General features: G+C 35.7%; 1 protein-coding gene across 3 annotated transcripts in view; it reads left to right on the top strand.

The window, feature by feature from the left end:
- The window catches only part of trim9 (tripartite motif containing 9), a 42,761-nt gene extending 29,150 nt beyond the window's left edge, over positions 1-13,611 (top strand). The window contains exons 7-11 of one of the 3 annotated variants that reach the window (XM_005156983.5): positions 1,933-2,071; positions 3,200-3,238; positions 7,203-7,506; positions 9,159-9,321; positions 12,214-13,135. In XM_005156983.5, the coding sequence (XP_005157040.1) occupies positions 1,933-2,071; positions 3,200-3,238; positions 7,203-7,506; positions 9,159-9,321; positions 12,214-12,291 (723 nt within the window). In that variant the 3' untranslated portion in view covers positions 12,292-13,135. 3 annotated transcript variants of the gene reach the window in all.
- The last annotated feature ends 2,754 nt before the right edge of the window (positions 13,612-16,365 follow it).

The raw sequence follows: 16,365 nt of genomic DNA, 5'->3' as shown, positions 1-16,365 counted from the left end.
TACACTGTATTTAAGTTAGTACTGTCAAATGATTAATCATAATTAATTCCATCCGAATTAAAGCTTGTATATACGTGTGTGTATGTGTGTATGTGTGTGTGTGTGTGTGCATATATTTATAACCCACCGGTCCTTCTGCACCCAACTCATGCTGAGCTGGGATCAAACCGGCGATTCTTTGCATGATGGGAGTCAGTTGCTTTAACAAGGAGGCTAAAGACCATGGCCTCTAGCGTCTGTCGCTAGAGCATCTTTTGATGTCAGAGGAGTGAGGTTTACCTGCATACCACTGCGCTAGCTGGCCTCCATTACACTCACTGCCCTAATCCTCACTTCCATCCCGGATGAGCCCCCACGTGTAAACCACCTGTCCTGCTGCACCCAACCCGTGCTAAGCTGGGATTGAATCTGCGATTCTTTGTATGGGAGTCAGTTGCTCTAACAATGAGGCTAAAGACCATGGCTTCTAGCGTCTGTCGCTAGAGCACCTTTAGAGGTCAGAGGAGTGAGGTTTACCTGCATAGCACTGTGCTAGCCGACCTCCATTACACTCACTGCCCTAAACCTCACTTTCATCCCGGACGAGCCCCCATGTGTAACCCACCGGTCCTACTGCTCCAAACTCGCTCTGAGCTGGGATCGAACCGGTGATTCTTTGCATGGGAGTCAATTGCTCTAACAAGGAGGCTAAAGACCATGGCCCCTAGCGTCTGCTGTTAGAGCAACTTTTGAGGTCAGAGTAGTGAGGTCAACTTGCACTTAGACAGATAGATAGATAGATAGATAGATAGATAGATAGATAGATAGATAGATAGATAGATAGATAGATAGATAGATAGATAGATAGATAGATAGATAGATAGATAGATAGATAGATAGATAGATAGACAGATATATTTGAGTATATTTTTATTTATATTTACACAATATTTATACACAGTGAATACACATACATTATGTAAATACAATCTTTTATTTGGATGCGACTAATCAGGATTAATTGTTAGTAACAGCACTAATTTAAATGTAATTAATTGAATATGAAATTCATTTAAATGACTGCATACCACTTCTGCTGTTTATGAGCAGTTTATTTGCATTTAAAGAAACACACACAAAAAAAACTGTTTTGCTTCTACCCAAAAAATGTACATGTATAATAATTCATCTCAGGCATATTTTTGAGCTGATACTTATACTGGCTTTCAAAAGTATAAGCAGCAAGACAATAGTTGTAATGTCATGCATATCCACGAGCAGTATTTATTAACAAAGAATAGTCAAGCAGGCAATGGTCAATAGTGTCCTGTTTCCACTGAGTGGTACAGTACAGTTCAGTACGCTAGAGACAAATAGAAGCATACAGAAAAACCAAAGAGTGAGGTCATAAAACAGGCAAAAGTTTATGACAGGCAACAAAGAATCAACAGGAATGTAATCAACCTGAAGAATGTAAAATAAAAACTGTACTAAGCAATTTTTTGATGAGTGTGAATCATGACCTTTTTGAACAATAGTATTGACAAGATTAATGCACCAAAAAAGTGTTTTTGTTTTTTTTAATGGAGCGCACAGGGCAAACTTCATTACTCTACGCAAAGAATCAACAGAAACAATAAACAATGCAAAGATTAAAACCATGGCAACATAAACAGGGAAACCCGGAAACAGGGAAATTTGTTATGCATTACATGGAAAAACAAGACTCTGCAATGTGAATGTGAAAGTGAGGTGTAAATATAGTCCATGTAATCAGTGAGATGAGCTACAGCTGTGATAGGTGCAAATAGTTCTGGGAGTTCGTTTGGAATTCTGGAAGTAATCTACAGCGTAGAGAAACCACCACTGGTGATCACAACAATTGTAGCTACTATATATAGTAAATATAATTTAAACCATTTGTGTTTACTAACGGAAGGTTGTTTTCTACAGGAAGTGTACGTTGGGACTGAGATGATCTGCACTGTGGACGGTCTGCACTTCAACAGTACTTACAAATCTCGTGTTAAAGCATTTAACTCCAGCGGAGTCGGCCAGTACAGCAAAACGCTTGTCATGCAGACGTCAGAGAGTAAGAGATGAAATTTCACTGTTTTCATACACACACACACACACACACATACACACACATTACTATTGAGTTCTATTGCTCTTGTTGCACAGGGAAGCTTGAGCATGTCAGTGCAAAATTATACAGCTGGTTTTTATTAGTAATGTCAATATAGTGGGCAGTTTCCACTAATAGGACACATGTTGGTGTGTTTGGAGACGGTTTTATTGTGAGACTATCAGCTGCAACTTGTTGAGTAGATTCTAACAAGAAATCTTGCGTGGAAGATTAATTTTTGGAATATAGACAAAAAGAGGTTTTCAAACATCAATATAATAAAATGGTACTATAACTTTATTTATTTATTTATTTATTTATTTATTTATTTTAAAGTGCAGCTCTAAAATACTAATTAATATATTTAATAGATTTTTTAAAATCTTTAATTATATTTACATGTATTTAATTCAAGACATATTTTTTACCCTTTTGAATTTAGTATGATCACTTCACCTTCATTCTTCTAAATATGTATTTAAGTGCAGAATAAGTTTACAAATAATACATCTATTAAACTGAATGATGATGAAACTTTTTTTCCCTGAAATCTTGCATGCATCCAATTATTATTATTATTATTATTTATTATTATTATTATTTTAATTTATTTATTTAAAATAAAGTTTTGTTTGACCTCCTTGGATTGTCAGATTTTTTTAAAGAAGATTTAAGCATTGACCATTTCTGAAAAACACAATTTTTAGGACATTCGGGCTCTAACTTGTTTGGTATTCTATTGATGGGAAGTGCATGTGACATAACATTGAAAGTCTGCTGTGGTGATGACTTTATGAGCACTGCTGTATGTCTGATACTAATACTGTATAAACAAACGTCATTATAATGCTATTAACAGTACTAACGCTCTGTTTCTTTTACTTGTGAGCGCTGATTAAGTCTAGCTTCCCTGATCCACTGCTTTCCTTCCTCTCTTTCAGTACCCAATTCTGTTACTTTCTTTATTTTCTTTCCCTCCACCCTCTGCATTTTCTGTCCTCTGCTTTTTTCTGCCTTTTTCGCTTTTCTTTTTCTCCAACCTTTTCTCTCTCTCTCTCTCTCTTTGTCCCTCTTTCTTTCTCTTGATTTCAGTGAGTCTTCCTTCATATGGTAGTCAAACTCTGGCAACAGGTATGAATGCCTGAATATCATCCTTATGTTATCCTCATTATAACTATTCCCATCTGCTTGTGTATGTTTATTTGTCAGTGTGTGTGTGTGAGAGAGAGAGCGTAAGTATTTGCAAGTTTGATTTGTAGTGTGTCTGTGTTCTTAAGCTATTCTTAATTATACTTCGTTTTTTATGCATATGCCATATTAGTAATAAAGTACATTCAAGAGATTGTTATCGCAGAATAAAGTCTGAGATATAAGCATTATTCTGTGAAAACAGCAACCCTGGATGTACTTTATCCAGCATATTACTCTGCTACTTTTCACAAAACATAAAAATTAGACACAAAACATTATCTGAGCCAAAATAGTTTATTAATTATTAAATTAAATGCAAAGCAGACAGAAACAAAAACAGCTGATGGAGTATACAATAATCTGCACATTATTTAGTCACAAGATGGCCCAAACAGTCAAAAACTCAATGCTGACAGAAACGAAACTAACTGAATAAACTAAACATTAACCTGCACATTATTCATTTACAAGATGGCGCCAAACAGTCAAAAACTCAATGCTGACAGAAACAAAACTAACTGAATGAACTATACACTAACCTGCACATTATTCATTCACAAGACGGCGCCAAACAGTCAAAAACTCAATGCTGACAGAAACGAAACTAACTGAACAAACTATACACTAACCTGCACATTATTCATTACCACAATGGCGCCAAACAGTCAGAAATGCAAAGCTGAAAGAAACTAAACTAGCTGAATGAAGCATAGACTAACCTACGTTTTATTTATTCACATTTACTCAACTGTGAAAAACCAAAACTGAAAGAAACTAAACTTGCTGAATGAACGAGACAGTCTTCACTGCAGCCCGCAGCTTGATGACGTAGTTGACCAGGTCCGCTACATAGTTGATAATCGCCTATACCTCTCCTAAACCCAACCGTCAAAGTAGCATGGGTGCTACTTTAGTGGGCAGTACAAGGTCCACTACTTAGCTGGCAATCGCCTACACCTCCCCCTACCCTAAACCCAACTGTCACAGTAACATGGGTGCTACCTTAGTGGGCGGTACAAGGTCCACTACGTAGTTGACGATCACCTACACATCTCCATGTACCCTAAACCACACCATCACAGTAGCATGGGCGTTACCTTAGTGGGCGGTACAAGGTCTGCTACATAGTTGACGATCGTTTACATCTCCCCCTACTCTAAACTCAACCATCACAGTAGCATGGGCATTACCTTAGTGGTCGATACAAGGTTTGCTACTTAGTTGACAATCGCCTATGTCATCAAGCTGCAAGCTGTAGTGAGGACATCTTGGAATGAACTATACACTAACCTGCACATTATTCATTTACAAGATGGTGGCAAACAGTCAAAAATGCAAAGCTGACAGAAACTAAACTAGCTGAATAATGCATACACTGACCTATGTATTATTCAGTCACAAGATGGCATGAAACTGTCGAAAACCATGACATAACAGACAAGCACATATATATATATATGTGAATGTGGATGTAAGTATATGGATTTGATTGTAATCACTGACGGTCAAGGGGATTCGAAGTTCTCAGATGAGTCTGCGTTATTTAGAGGTTGTTATCTTAGGAATAACATACCTTGGAATATTGCGACTGACCAATCAGAATTGAGTATTCCAGACTGCGGTTTAATAAAGGATGTTAATTTAAGACCATGTGCAGTGGCTGAACATCTCGCGCATATGGCAAAGAAAACCGTAAATGCTTCAAATGTTAGTTTGCCCAAAAATGTCAATTATTTTGTTCCAATCCCCTGAGACTGTTCTTCAGAACACAAATGAAGATACTTTATATGAAATCCAAGAGTACTCTCATGCTTCTTAAACAACAATAGTTACAAGACATTGTCTAGAAAAGGAAGCTTAGACAAGGAACCAAAAACATTGTCAAAACATTCCATGTGATACAGTGGTTCAACTGTAATCATATGAAGCTCCAAGTTCACCTATATTTTCCTTTCCTCGTCAGGTCGTCAGGGTGAGCATTTACTATGGGCAATATAATGTCTTGCCATTACAGTCTGCAGTCAACACACAAATGCCTGTAGTAAACATACACCCTGATTTGACATGGGAGATGATATTAACATTTTTTGCCACACCAAATTGTTCATAGAACTTTGTATGTTTACGGTTTTGTTTTGGGTCTGTTGCTGTCTATGGGGGATGAGAGAGCTCTAAAATTTTAAGATTGTAATTTGTGGAAGAAAGTCCTTACCCCAGGTGGTGGAGTTTAAGTATTTTGGGGTTTGGATGTGAGGTAAGGATGGAACGTGAGATTGCTTGGCGGATTGGTGCAGCAGCAGCGGTAATGCGGTCGATGTACCTGTTGTGGTAAAGAAGTAGCTGAACCAAAAAGGGAAAGTTTTCGGTTTACCGGTCAATCTACATTCCTCCTCTCACCTATGGTCATGAGCTTTGGGTCATGACCAAAAGGGCAAGATCTCAGATGCAAGTGGAGGAAATGAGTTTCCTTTGAAGGGTGAAGTCTGGGATTCTCTCCTAAAACTGCTGCCCCCATGACCTGGCCCCAAAAAAGTGGTTGAAAATGAATGAATTTGGGGTCTAATGATGAATGAAGATCTCAGGGCTTTGGTACAACATGAGGGTGCAAAATTAAAAAAACAAATTTTAGATTGTGGGTAAATTTACCCTTTCAGGATTTTTTAAATCATACATCACAGTATTTCCATGAGAAGTGTGTTTTATTCTTTAACACATTGGTTCTCAAACTTTTTCTGCAGAAGGCCAGATTGTGCTGGGCAAATCCTGCTGGGGCCTCCTGAATTTTTCTAAAATCCATGTTAAAGATTTTTGTCATTCATCAGCTTTTGTTCCTGGCTAACAGTTACTATTACACTTCAATGGAGGCCGTAGTGGTTAAGTGTATCGAACCACTGGTTTACATCAGAGACTCTTTAAGATACATCTAAGTGTTTTTCATGTTAGTCTGTTAGATTTTCATGTTAGTCTGTTAGATTGTCATATCCCTCATCAAACTGCTGAATAAAACCAAACTGCGATTGAGTGCCTTATTTAAGAGAATTAAAAAAAAATATATATATATATATATATATATATATATATATATATATATATATATATATATATATATTTCAGAACCTTTGGAGGAAAAATGCACAGACATAAGACAAGGATAAAGCGTTCTAGTCCCCGTGTTGAGAGGTTGTGTTCACACTTGATGTCCAATAGTAGTCAAACTCTGGCAGCAGTTTAATTGTCAGTCACTGTGTCCAGAATGTCATACTGTATTGAATCTTACATCACGACCATTAAAAAAGCATGATCTGTATAGGATGAATGAGAGGTACTACTGTACATCTGCCCTGTTGTCACTGTCACATGACCTATGGTGGTCAGTTGCATTGCTTGTTGCTCACACTGTCATTCACAAATCCTCTCCCGCGGCATCATAGGAGAGTAATGTGTCATAATTCTCTGTGTACTGCAGTATCTCAGTAGTAGCAGTAGCCAAGTCATTAAGGAATTTTGTTATGCAATGTTTTACACATGAATACTTTGAATTCAGACTTCTTAGCTCACATATTGTTTATTAAAGTCTAAAGTATTGTAAATACATTTAAAAAAAATGTAAATATGCTTAAGGCTTTAGAAGGGATGGTTCAACCCAAAATGAAAATTTACTCATCATTTACTCATGCTCAATTGGTTGCAATTAGTTTCTTTTTCTGTTAAACATAAAAGATGGTAGTCATTGACATCCAAAATAGGGGGGGGGGGACTATTTAGGTCAATGGCTAACAGAATATCAAGATGTGGTCAGTCAGTAAATAATCACTTTTTAATGAACTATCCTTTAATCTCATTTGGACGTTCGTTCTTATAGCAAATTATAGCTCAACCGTTCTATATATCTATGTGTTTACAGTAGCCTGGTTCACCTTTGACTCCGCATCGGCTCATCCTGACATCATCTTGTCCAATGACAACCTCACGGTGACGTGTAACAGCTACGACGACCGCGTGGTCATGGGAAACACTGGCTTTTCTCGTGGCGTGCATTACTGGGAGATGACCATCGATCGCTATGATAACCACCCTGACCCAGCGTTTGGCGTCGCCCGGGCCGATGTGATGAAGGATGTGATGCTGGGCAAGGATGATAAAGCATGGGCCATGTATGTGGACAACAACCGCTCCTGGTTCATGCATAACAACTCACACACCAACCGGTATGATAAACTGTTTGTTTACATCTCTATCTCTACATACTTGCAGTGGTGGGAAGAGTACTGAAAAGTCATACACAAGTAAAAGAACCATTACTTGCCAAACAATGCTGCATGAGTACTTTTAATAGTATCTGTTACACAAATACAGTAAATACTATAATTGCAAAGTACACTTACCGACCCCTTTATTAGGTACACCTTACTCGTACCGGGTTGGACCCACTTTTGCCTTCAGAACTGCCTTAATTCTCGTCGATGGCATAGATTCAACAAAGTACTGGAAATATCCCTCAGAGATTTTGGTCCATATTAACATGAAAGCAGTTGCTGCAGATTTGTTGGCTGTCACTTACAAAACAATACAACATAATTTACTTTGTATTACTTTCAGTGTAAATTAAATATGTAATTAGTATGAAAAATGACTGAAGACAGTCTAATAAAGCACTACTATATGTTCACAGTCGCCATTGGTAACAAAAGATGCTATTTAAATCCTAAATAAAGCTGTGAATAAAGCTAATTGCAATATTTCAATACTTCTTTTAGTCTGGATGACGATGAAATAGATCTCAGTAAGACATAGACTCCTAAATTGCATGTTTAAAAATGCATATTTTATGAACATTTTTTAAAATCATTGCCGGTATTGTTACATAGTGCCAATGTTGTGTGTTATAAAATATCCAGTATGATTTTTCTGTCAAAAACATGAAATACACCCACTGGAAATTCCAAAATAAAGCATGATTTGTCATTTCTCTGGAGATCGCAAATGCAGCAGTATTGTTACACTTTAATAAATCACACACTGTCAGCAGGCAATATTGAAATAACACCTTCACCCACACAGTCACAGCAACAGTCTGCTTCTTTGTTTTCATTCTTTTGTCTTTCACACTCTCCCACCTTTAGTGTGCATATAAGTGTTGGGGGAACATGAATGTTTCTACGATCTGAGAGATGTCACCGAAATGAGTGTCCTGAGAAATCACACTTGTCTCCATCACAACCTTAGGCTCAGTGAAGAGCAGAAATCTCATATAAACATGCTCTGCCTGTTAATAAATGTACATGTTCAGGTTTGCTTACATCTGATTGGCTGTCTATTTGGGGGCGGGGTGCATAAAAGGGGGCTTGGTGGCAAAAAAAAACCCTGATGCGTTACTGCCATCTGCTGTTAGTTTTAAGATCTGTAAAATATTAAAAATTTTCAACTAAAATGATAATTCACCCAAAAATAAAATATTCACCCACCATTTATTCACTAGTTTCAAACCTGTTTGAGTTTTTTTTTTATTCTGTTGAACGCAAAACAGGATTATTTTGAAGTATTTTGTAAACTGGTAGCCATTTGACTTTCATAGCATTTCTGTTTCATTAGTATGGGAAGTCAATGGCAATACCCATTTCCAACATTCTTCAAAATATCTTCTTTTGTGTTGAACAGTAGAAACTAGGAACCTTTTGAGGGTGAATAAATGATCATTTTAGGGTGAAATATCACTTTAAATGCTGCGAATAAAATGACACTTGTGTAGTCTGAATGCTTTCTAATGAGTGTCAAACAATAGGGTCGACAATACTTGCACAGTGTTGGACCTATCTTATATTTTGATATATGATATATTCATATGTCTTTTTCTTTTCAGAACTGATGGAGGGATAAGTAAAGGAGCTACGGTGGGTGTTTTGCTGGATTTCACCCGTGGGATTCTCTTGTTTTTGATAAATGATGAGCAACAGGGACCCGTTGCCTTCAATACACTGGAGGGCATGTACTACCCAGCCATCAGCCTCAACCGCAATGTTCAGGTAACATGAATGTGCATAATTCCATGAATCTTTGTGAGAAGATGTGAACTTTAAGATACATTATATACACACACGAGTGCCTGCTACAAAAATAATATTTTTAAAGCAATTATTATTAAATAGAATTAGTTAAATTCTAGAGTATGTTTTGTCTTAAAGGGATAGTTCACTTCAAAATGTAAATTACCTCACCAATAACTCAAACTAAAGTCTTTCTAAGATCTACTGAAGAATGCAGCCACTGACATCCAAAATATACTATGGAAGCTGAGTTTTTTTACCCTTCTTCAATATATTTTCATTTGTGTTCAACAGAAGAAAGAACCTCAAACTGGTTTGAAACAAGTGGAGGACAAGTAAATGATGACAATTTGGAGTGAACTATCCCTTTAATACTTCATATCATTTAATATTTTTTGTGGTGAATTAAACTCTTATGCAATGTATTCAGTTATTTAAATGTAATTTATTTAAATTCCATTTCTGTAATTATAATCTGATATTTTCTTTTTTTTCTTCAGTATGTCTGTCAACACATAAAATTAAATAATATATAGTTTTAGAGCACAAAAAATTATTAGAGCAAATCTAAATTTAAAAAGTTTAGTTTTGCATTATGACAGTTTATGTTTTAGAGAGTGTGTTAGGAAATGTAGCCAGAAGTTTACTCGAACGAAGATCACTTAAGTGTCTTTTATTAGATTAATATTATAGTATTACAATAATATTACAATTTTATTAAATAAAAAAATTATATATATATATATATATATATATATATATATATATATACACACACACATGTATGTTTGTGTATATGTGTGACATTTGAATACACTACAAGTGCAGCACATAAGAAACAATCAAGCACATTTCTTTTCCACAAATCCACAAAACCCCTCAGAAACCTAAAAGTTCCAGCATTATTGATTTTAAAGTCTCTGGCTGAAACCACATATATGTATATTCCAATAAGGAAAATGCAAATCTTACTATTTGCTAATCCTTGAATTCTATATATTATTTGGAGGGCTCCTACAATAAGTTTGCATCCATCCAAATTCAAAAAAATTGCTTACATTTTCTCATGATATACATTACAGCATCAACTCTGTTCTCACATGGTTTGAAGTGGTTAGTTCAAGGATCCCAACTGCTTTCCAATTAAAAGGACTCATCCATATGGCCTAATTCAGGGATGGGCAAACTCTGTCCTGGAGGGCCGGTGTTTTGCAGAGTTTTGCTCTACCACTAATCAAACATACCTGAACATGCTAATTAGTGTCTTCAAGATCACTACAAAGCTAAAAGCTGTGGTCACACTGCACTTTTCTCCCCATAGACTTGCATTCATGCGAATGCATCAAACCAGAAACGCAAGCTCGTGCAACAGGTTTCGCAGTTTGTTCCATTGGAAAGTTCAAGCTTGGTGAACTCTGACCTGTGAAATCCCATCACATTATTGCGTGAGACCAATCGAAGATCGAAATATGACCTCTCTGGACAGAAATTTTAAAAGTGCAGCTTGCTTTCACACGCTCAAACTCTAGTGTGCCCGCAGCGTTAGGCAGGTTTGTTTGATTAGGGTTGAATCTAAACTCATGACCAAGTTTGCCCATTCCTGTCCTAATCCCTTTGGATGGTCCCTCTGTAAGGATTAGGGCATTGGGATGAGCCCTACAATGGCTAGTTTTGAACACTTCAGTTATAAACAACACTTCGATATGGCGTCCATGATTGTTTTCACTCCAAAGTGCCTTTCAGAGGGCAATATACACTATTTGGAATGCACTACACCATGTCTCAAAAAACCAAGCAATAATTTATCATACAAAAATAAGAGTGCTTATATTTTGTACAGGAATAACAGCGCAATCTGTGTAGAATAATCCCTTTATTTACTTTCATTGGCGATGATGTAATGATGACATTTTATCTGTGTAAGACTATAGAAAATAAAATAAGAAAGAATAAGAAAATAAAAAAGATGTTTTCGAATGAAGATAAGAGTTTGAAGGTTTACAAGAACTGAAACAAAAGAAAAACTGGACAAAAGGTGGATTGGATTACTTGTTGGCAAAAAAATAGTCTCATTGGATCAGTATGTCATGTGGCAGGGAGTGTTCGTCCATACTCTGCCCTTACTTTTGAAAATATCACCACTGTCAGAGGCGTGCCGTGCCATGTGCGTGCCGGCGGGGCACATATCAAGCATCAATTTTTATATATTTTTCATTTTAAGGAGATCTTGTGTAGTAATTAATGACGATATATAAACGTTGCTTTATTTTTGTGTGTGCTAATTTAATTTGCAACTAATAAAATTGAAACGTTCTGTCAATATTAGGTAATGCGGTGATAAAAATCAGGTGAGGTGAAAAATGTATACATATCATATAATTTCATCTATTTGCCATCAAATTACAAAGCTGGAGGTAATTTGATGAAATTCTAAAATAATTATTTTTTTTTAGACATGGTGTATATACCTTAACCCAGCCTTTTCAGGAGCTACTCTGCTCTTATTGGCCAGATGGCCCAGTCTATTTTTGTGATTGGTTGAATGCCTAAAACAGTGGTTCTCAATTCCGGTCAACAGACCTCAGGCCCCACAGCCCTGCACATTTTGTATGTCTCTCTTACCAGACACACAAGGCTCACTTCATAGATCTCTCTGTTAGCAAGCTGATGATCTGAATCAGGTTTGTTAGGAAGACATACAAAATGTGCAGGAGCAGAATTGAGAACTTGCATACAGCATGTCACCAACAATCTGAATTTCAGTTTCAAACAGTTCCACAGCAGTTGTAATATAAACACAGTGATTGGTGTTGGTTTTGCCGTGTTTATGCGAGGTAGTCATACATATTTTATTTTTGTGTGTGTTTTCAGGTGACTCTTCATTCTGGGCTGCCTATTCCTGATTTTTATACACCCGGCGAGTCTGAAGCTGCAGGCTCAGTCTGCTAAAAGATTCCTCTCGACTGATACACATTCATTCCCAAACACACACACGCACGCGCGCACACACTCAGAGTGCACATGTATTCAGCTGTGAGGATTTGATGGGGGAATTGCTGCTGACAGTCATTAATACGAGGTTTGAGGAGTGTGAAATGTAAATGGACCCGATAAATGTGAGAGTCAGGGTTAAGGAAACCCTAACATAACCCCAACCCAAACCCTGATGTATGTGAGGTACATTATTATCGAATCATTTTCCTCTCTCTTTCTTACTCTTTTTCTAGATATGATTATTATTATTGATGTTGTCGTTGTTTTTATGGAAAAGGTGCTCATGGACGTGAACTCCCAGCTTACTGGATCTTAACAGAAGTGTGTCTGTTGTTTCATGATAAAATCCTCAGTGTGAAGTTAAGCTTAGAAATAAGTTACTGATGTGTTAGAGCTTAGAGGATGCATTTTACATCACATAGAAATGTTCTGTTTCATATAAAGTTGATTTTTATCTGCAGATGGGGATGGGAGATATCTACAACCTACTCATGAGTCTTAGTCCTTTGTTAATGACCAATCCAATCCCTAAATCCTAAACTTTTAACATATTACACCTCAGTAAATGTGAGATATTTGTATCGGTCTCTCCAAATTCACAGTGGATGAGCAAACATACAATTGGGACAATGAACTGAATGTGTGTCAATGAGGATGTAATGGCTTTCTGTTTGTTGAACAGAATAAAAAACACTAATTGGGACACAAACACACACACACACACACACACAGGCATTTTCACAGCCTTGCGTAATGTATTATGGAGAGATGACAATGAATAAACTTTTGTTTTTCTATCTCTCGGTTTTATTTCTCATTCGCTGCCTCAAATCTACACAAGCTAAACGCAAATGCTAAACCAATAACTGGTGCTGCTTATGTTTAATGTGAGAAAACAAATTGCAATATAAAACAGTAGAACTGCAAATATAAAAGAGAGAACCTTAAACGAGACAGTGTAGCTGCTTGAAGCATTTGGCTATTAGTTTACCATAAAGGATGTAATTTTTTCATTGAAACAAATATTTAAAATCCCACTGGTGGGGTTCAGATGTGGGGCAGGTGCTGTACTTTACCTGTTTGTTTGAGCTGATTTTGGCTTAACAAACTACTGAATGTTTGGGTGCAGTGAAGGATAATTTCACCCATTGTAAATTGTATTTTTTCATAAATTAATCCCAATATAAGAGATGTATTATTATTATTATTATTATTGTGTCTGAATTGTTGTTATGTGTAAAGTTCTATGCTCAATAAACTTGATTAGGTGCAATATAAAGTTGTCTGTCATTTTCCTGTTAAAATAAATATATATGTTGTCATGTGAAACAGCAGATCTGAATTGCACCACAGATAAGTTTAAAACAGCAACAACAAAAATTCTTAAACGTGATGCAAAAAGTGCAGTGTTATAAATGAAAATAGCTGTTATATAAGCAAACAGAAACAAACATGTAAAGAATATGAGAAATTCTAACACAATATCTGGTGCATTAAGACAGGAGGAATGTGTCCTACAGGCGGTTGTCAAGCCAGCTCACCTGCATGGAGCACATTCATGCATCACACCTTTATGTGATGCATTGAGTGTATGCTTTACTAAAAAGATAGGTCTTTAATCTAGTTTTGAACTGTGAGGGTGTGTCTGAGCCTCGGACATTATCAGGAAGGCTATTCAAGTGTTTTGAAGCCATAAATGAGAAGGCTCGACCTCCTTTAGTGGACTTTGCAATTCTAGGTACTACCAGAAGCCCTGAGTTTTGAAATCTTAACGAGCGGGTTGGATTGTAGTGATACAGGAGGTTGGTTAAATAAACAGGAGCTAGATTATTTAAAGCTTTATAGGTAAGAAGCAATATTTTATAGTCAATACGGAACTTAACAGGCAGTGTAAGGATGATAAAATTGGGGTGATATGATCATATTTTGTAGACCTGGTAAGAACTCTGGCAGCTGCATTTTATACTAGCTGAAGTTTGTTAATAGAGGACGCTGGGCAGCCAGCGAACAGAAAATTATCGTAATCCAGCCTAGAAGTCATAAAAGCATGAACTAGCTTTTGTGCATCTGAGGTGAATATTATACTTCGTAACTGCGTATTTCTCAGATGAAAAAAGGCAGTTTTTGTGATGTGGGATATATGGTTTTCAAATGTTAAATAACTGTCTAATTTAACACATTGATCTTATAAAGTAGAGCTAATGCTAACTTTGTATCCCTCTGATTACAGGTCGAGTTGTGAGATCATGCTGTGTACAGGATTTACTGTAGACCAGTGGTTCTCAAACTTTTTTCACCAAGTACCACCTTAGAAAAAAATTGTCTCTCCAAGTACCACTTTACGACGCTATTTTTTAACCAGTATTAAAAAATAGTGTCATGGGTCTAATTAAGCAGCTACAGGTGTGCACAGTTTAAAAACGATGCAGATTAATTCCTATTATTAAGAATATGTATTATTGTCAGTCACTTTAAACATTTTAAATAGTCTAAACATTAACTGTGCTTGCAGGTAAAAAAAAAAATGTTTTAGTTAAAATATGCTTTTAAAGGTTCATAAAAAATGGCGCTGTTCTTAAAAAGTAAAAAGAAAACTGCTGCACTTAAATCTAAAGTATTCATAATAGCCTATTCATCAAAAGCTGGAAATGTTGCTTGGACCTCATAAATATAGGCTATGTCATATTCATACACTTTTAGACAAATCTTGAAATGTTAAATGTACATATGACAGAGTTCATACAGGCACAGCCTAATTAAAATAAATTCCAGCACCTATTTTTTTTTTCAAGACTGACATGCTATGTATTGAAGACCTGAAATGTATTCTCAGCAACCCATAAAACATTGCATAGAAATAGATACACATAAAAACCATTAATAATAATAATACTAATAATATTTATTAATCATATATTAATAATATAATAAACCTGCACTTAATGATTGTGAAATCTTTTTTGTACTCAAGGAAAAATACTATTACACTGCTAAAATAACACAAATTTTAGTAAATAATACTTATATTAGGTAAAAGTACAAAGTACTCTTTTAAAAAGTACTAGTTGGTTACTTTTGAAAAAAAAAATCAGATTTTCATTTTGAAATCACTTTTTTTAAGTGTAAACCTGATTGAATGGTTTAATTGCTTAAATCTCAAAGCTACATGTATAGGAAATTGCACTAACAAAGGAAGTATGGTTGAGTTTTCCTTTCATGACAATTAATCTTTTTTCAATAGCACTGGCAAAACTACCACATAAACTTTAAGGCCATAGAGACACTTTTTGCCAATTTTTTAAACAATATTTTCAAGTTTGAAAGGTTTAATTAAAGTATATGGTAAAAATATTTAAATTTAGCCTTTTATTTACATATTTTACACTATTTTTCTTTACAATATGGCAAATTTGTTTCTTAAATAGCTGTACATCACATGTGGATTTTATTTTGCACTTGATCTTGATCTAAAATACAAAAAATAAAATAAAAATACATGTACACTTTCAGTAAAAAACAAACAAACAAATGACTTCATTTTACTTGAGGTATTTGAAATATGACAACACTACATTTATCAACGCAGTGTTTTAAGAGCCTTATTGTTAATTTTGATAAATAAACAATAAGTAACAACGAATTGTTTTGACCTGTAATGCTTTAACACAGATCAGAATACAGCTAAATGTATAAATCACACAAATACCTCATCCAGAAACATTTCCAGCATTATTTTTTGTCGTAAAAATAATAACTAAAGTTCCACCTTTGCTAAAAGTAAGTTTCACTTCACAATACAGCCACATAAGAAGACAATTAGCATTGTCATCGATCATGCATCAATCTAATTCTAAATACTTGATAACTTTGCATACTTTTGACTGAATTTAGTCAAGGAGCAAAGATAAATATTCTACTTTAATAGTGGAGAGGTCGCGATTGTATTCTATCTGAGCACACACGCGATCATGAGAGCACTTGCAGTTCATTTGAAAAAAAAAAGGCTATTTAGGAGCTCGCATATCTGTT

This window comes from Danio rerio, chromosome 13 (genome assembly GCF_049306965.1).
Source record: "Danio rerio strain Tuebingen ecotype United States chromosome 13, GRCz12tu, whole genome shotgun sequence".
NCBI classification, from domain to species: domain Eukaryota; kingdom Metazoa; phylum Chordata; class Actinopteri; order Cypriniformes; family Danionidae; genus Danio; species Danio rerio.
The sequence above is the reverse complement of the archived record's forward strand: the minus strand, read 5'-3'. Positions and strand labels throughout refer to the sequence as shown.